At 32.4% G+C, this 5,198-nt stretch overlaps 1 protein-coding gene across 2 annotated transcripts; it reads left to right on the top strand.

Moving 5' to 3' along the window:
• Nucleotides 1–1,893: 1,893 nt before the first annotated feature.
• LOC145063082 (UPF0481 protein At3g47200-like) lies at nt 1,894–4,233 on the top strand. Of its 2 annotated transcripts, none has more exons than XM_079010675.1 (3): nt 1,894–2,033; nt 2,180–2,243; nt 2,553–4,233. In XM_079010675.1, the coding sequence occupies exon 3, from the start codon at nt 2,572–2,574 to the stop codon at nt 4,030–4,032; it is 1,461 nt and encodes a 486-aa protein (XP_078866801.1). In that variant the 5' UTR covers nt 1,894–2,033; nt 2,180–2,243; nt 2,553–2,571; the 3' UTR covers nt 4,033–4,233. The 2 variants fall into 2 exon arrangements, with proteins under 2 accessions (XP_078866801.1, XP_078866799.1); XM_079010673.1 differs by having other exon boundaries at nt 1,905–2,033; nt 2,124–2,243.
• The last annotated feature ends 965 nt before the right edge of the window (nt 4,234–5,198 follow it).

Below are 5,198 nucleotides of genomic sequence, written 5' to 3'. Positions count from 1 at the left end.
TTTTTTTTTAAATTTAAAATCCACATTTTAATGAGATTTATATATGTAAAGTAGATCATTCTATTAAATTTCATAATAAATGTTCTACAACCTTTATTACTTACATAAATTATTATATTATTTGTATTTATGTAAAATTATTACTTTAAAAAATATATAATGCTTATAATTTTATACTAAACTTTTTTTTTATAAACTCATATAATACACGGATCACAGACCTAGTATTTACTAAACAATATATATCAAGATGCGGTGCGTTGAATGCCAAAGACCCCAATATTGACATAACTCAAAATTAAAGATTCTTCTCAATGAGTCGACATAGATATGATTATATTATGCACATGTAGAACCCCACACCCACTCAACCACTACATAAACTCGATTGTAAAAGTAAACCCCACACTAATAAACTAGACACTGTCAAAGAGTTAAAGTGTTGATATACCAATATAGAAAACATTATGACTTTTTTATTTTTTTATAGTTAAATGTTTCTTGATTAGGTGTTTCTTTTAAATTCTTGAAATACCCATTTGAAAAAGATTGCCAGTTTTTTTGTTTCTTTGATTTTAATGTATTCTTGATGATAACAAAATACAAAACTTGATTTTTATTATTAATCAAGTTTCTTTAGCGGGTTTTTTCTTTAATTTGGTTTGTTTTTTTTTTTTGTCATATTGGAAATATTTATACAGTTTACCCTTTCAGACAAGCTACAAAGGATGAATGATAGAGTACAAATTCATTGGGGTAGGTATTTATACATTGACGATTCACTTGAACTTGATTATGTAATTCTCAAGTTTGGTTATTAAGTAAGTTAATATTTACAAGGTTTTCATTTTTTCTTAAGTATCAACTTAATAGTACTGTTTCTTTCTCCTGATTTACAGGAAGTGTTTAGTAAGAAGGATCATGTTAATTGGACTCTATGCAATTGTTAACACTTTTAGTTTTTTTAGACAAATATTCTTTCTATATTCAAACCACATTTATATATTTTGTTATTAAATCCAATTGTAATGTCTAATATAATTATGCTCTCACACAATCATCTGAAAAAAAAATGAAAAAAAAAGTTGGCGTTAAACTTATAAAACACCTTAAAGTATATACATGTTATTTCTTATATACTTTAAGGTGTTTTCTAAATTCTTTAATGTCTTTTTTTTCCAAATGGTTTTTACATAACATATTTGTGTTATGCAACGAAAAAAACGATTGACTTTTGTTTTTTTGTGAAAAAATGCATACCAAGTTTGTAATAAATAAACTTGGTATTATAGCTTATATAATTCTATATCAACCAAAACATTTTTTTTACTAGTTTTTTTTTTTTCACATGTTTCCCGATAGGAAGCATATTTTCCAGCTTATTAGCAAGTTTCCATCACTAAGAGCTTATTTAGAACGATAGACAAAACATCAAGATTGCTTGAAATCGGCTTGTCCGAATAGGAAATTTCTATAGCCTTTGAGAAAATGGTGAGTACATCTTCGTAATATTTTACATAATATCACAAACTTTCTAGAAAATGCTTTTAAAGTCTCAAATCCTTTTAATTCATGCGTAGTTTTTTAGGTCATTTCAAACCAAGAAATAGTCAAATCTTTTTGATTCATGCTTACTTTTTTAGGTCATTTCAAACCAAAAGGTAGTGGACATAGCAATAAGGATCAACGGGCAATCAAAGGAACATGTGGCTAGAGCTTGAATTTAGAAATCAAAGATGTATTTCATCATTATTCCCACTAGCCCTCGACAGGTTGGTGAGAAATCATAACAGGAAATCACAATGGACATTTATTTTCTTTTTCTTATTCATGCCTTATACATTGAAAATTACAGTACTTTTTTTTTTACTCTTATATATTATTTATTCTCATAACAGCAAATTATTTATTCTCTGAACCCGAGACACAGCCTCCACTTTTGACTCTTATATATTAAGCATCTTAAGGTTTTTTATATGACTCCTTCATTTCTAGCAAGCAAATCAAGTTGTGTGTTCAACAGAGAAAACAAGGTATATATTGCCATTTCTCTTTATATCTTTCTACCTCTCACTAGCTCTCTTTATATAAATATTTATGTATATACATATGTTTTTATTAAGTGGAGAAAACTACATGTTCATGCTTATAAAAGATTTTGATGGACATTATCGCCTAGGAAACAAGAGGTGTGCCTGGTTGGTGATGATGAGCTCACCATAGGGAGGAATTCGTAGATCCAGGTTTGTTCTCTGTTATCTTTTATAATATTTGATTAGGAAGTTATAAATTTAGTCAAGTTTTTAGAACGTTTACTTTCAAAATCAAAGTTTAAAGCTTATATTATAATTTTACAATCAAATATTAATGCATTATACTGTCGAAATCAGATTTTTTTAGTATTGATCGATAGTTAATTTTTACTTAATAAAAAAGTCTATTATTTGTTGAAAAGAAAATATTATTTGTAAAGCAAAAACCATAATGTCCAAAAACAGTTATAGTTTATAGTTTATACCAATTAATAACATGTTTCAATTCCACATATATAGATTGACGATATCAAAACCAATGGGGACGGAGATGTCTGAAAATGAAGATGTAAGAATTGAAATGCTGAGTAATCAATCGGAAATGACCGATAACATTAACCGCAACTATGCTCGGGAGTGGGAATTCTGCATTCATTACAATGAAACCATCCAACTTTCAGAACGCAAACGACAAATTGAGAAAGTACCCCCGTTGCTCTTAAAAGGAGAAAAAGGTGGAAGAAACCGCCAATGCTACGAGCCTGCGGTGGTTTCACTTGGCCCTTACCACCATAAACGAGATGACCTCGCCGCAGCCGAGAAATACAAGCTAATAACCCTCGAGGAATATAGTTTGAGCTGCAAAAAAACCGTGGATTCGTTATACAATAAAGTGTTTGAGGTAGTACAAGAAGCTAGAAAGTGCTATGTCGATGGTTCTACAGACGAATACAACGACAAGCAGTTTAATGAAATGATGCTGCGTGATGGTTGCTTCGTTTTGTTCTTTATAGATTGCATTGCTAGCCGGCCGAACACTATGTTGATGCTAAATAATGAGTATTTAGGCGCATTGGGCTTCATGCACGTAGCTCGTGACATTTTGTTGCTCGAGAACCAAATCCCGTTTATGGTACTCCGGGTTTTGTTGGATTTGCGATTCCCAAAAGATAGAGGTGAAAGAATCTTAAATGAGTTCTTTAACTACTTGAACTATGGTGAAATAACCACTAGGGAAGAAAAGGTGCTTGAAAATAAGAAGCAACCTCTTCATCTTCTCGAGCTTTACAGGTCCTATTTCATCTCGCTTTCCTCCTATTTCGATGCTCATGCGAATGCTAATGCAAAATCAAATTATGTAAAGCGAAATCGATCTTTTGCGTCAGTTACAGAACTCAAAGCTAAAGGTATTTTCTTGAAACGTATTAACGTCAACGACGAGTCTTCTAAAGAAGACATCAAGTTTCACTCTCATTGTTGCTATGGCGAGCTTGAGCTTGTGCGACGTGCGGTGTACTCGAATTCAAAAGCTATATACTTGAATATGATCGCTTACGAGTTGTGCCCTCATAATCCAAATGACCTTCGAGTTTCTACTTATATTCGAGTAATGAAATCGTTGGTTGTTCATCGTGATGACGTGAAGGAGTTACGAGACAACAAGATATTGCTTCATAGTCTTGGTCGAGATGAAGATGTGGTGAAGATGTACGATGAGATTGAAACACTGGCAGTTAATGTACACATGTTCAACCAGATCCGACGAGGAATTGAGAAGCATTGTAATAACAAGTATAAGACGTGGGCAGCAGAGTTGATTAACGTTTACTTTTGCAGTCCATGGAAGACAGTAGCTTTGTTGGTGGCTACTGCTATTCTGTTCACTAATTTTCTGCAGACTTATTTTGCCATCAGGCCACCTCCAGATGAATCCCATGGGGATATGCTCGAGCTTTTGAGACATTGTGTACACTCTAAGCCTTCTTCTGCACCTACTTGATCGAAAGGTGTTCATGTCACACCAATGACCACCGCACCATGTTGCACACTTGAGTTAAGAGCGTAAAAAATATGAGATACTTTTTGTTAGAGCTTATTTATATATAACACATTATAACTGGTGTTATACATGTCCGGTGGATGGGTTGATCGATGTAAAAAAAAAATATTTTACTTTGTTCTATATAATCCTTATTTAATTTGTTCCCGTATTCTACAATAACAAATGCAACCCATTAGATTATATATGAATGAATAAAATAATAGCAATAGATTAAAAGACAATACAATAAAAGAATAACATTCAATTATAACACAATCAAACGGAATCAAGTTTAAAACAAGAAAATGTAACACTCGTGTTTCTAGCCTAGGCATTTATATTGAGTTGATAGTCTAGGCTAACCTTTGTAACTCATTTTGAAGAAATGAAAAGGAGTTATGTGAATATTATGTGAATAATGTGTTTTATGCTTAATTATTAGGGCTTAATTAATTAAGAATAAAAATAAGCGTCAAAATTAAAGTGTGAGATAAGCCCGATATCTTTACATAAAGTTGTAGTGGTCGAAACAAGGATTTCGGGGATATAAAGAATACCAAAATCCGAGTTATAACGAAGAAGTTATGACCTGTCGAAGTTTCGCGACAAAACCGGCACGGTGCTGAATGTCGTAAAAAGTGAGTTTTTGATAAACTACTTTTTAGCCTTAGTAATCTAAACGAAAGTTGTAGTATTCGTTAAACCGAGAAGTTTGATAAAAAGAACGCCCAAATCTGACTTCGTATGAGGAAGTTATGATTTTTCGAAGTTTCAGCGTAGCAGTAGACAGCTAAAAACTCGAATTTTAGATCGAGCGATTTTTAGCCGACACAACCTAAACGAGAATTGAAGGTCTCGTTATTAGGAGCACAACGGTAAAAAGTCTGACGAAAACGGACGTCGGATGAAGAAGTTATGAATTTTTAACGGATTTCCTGTCCCGGTCTGTTAAAAATAATAATATAAAATTTAAAGTCAAAATTAGCCGACGAAGTCTAAACGGAAGTTGTAGATCGTAATTTTAGCTACGCGTGCATATAAAGAACGTCAAAAACGGAGCTCGTATGCGAAAGTTATGGATTTTAGAAGTTTTGGCGCGAAAACCGAGAAATTTCGCATAGTCA

The sequence above is a fragment of the Lactuca serriola genome, chromosome 7, assembly GCF_051521515.1.
Source record: "Lactuca serriola cultivar US96UC23 chromosome 7, Lser_US96UC23_V15, whole genome shotgun sequence".
In the NCBI taxonomy this organism is placed as follows: domain Eukaryota; kingdom Viridiplantae; phylum Streptophyta; class Magnoliopsida; order Asterales; family Asteraceae; genus Lactuca; species Lactuca serriola.
Note: the sequence above shows the minus strand (reverse complement) of the source record. Positions and strands in the feature narration are given on the sequence as shown.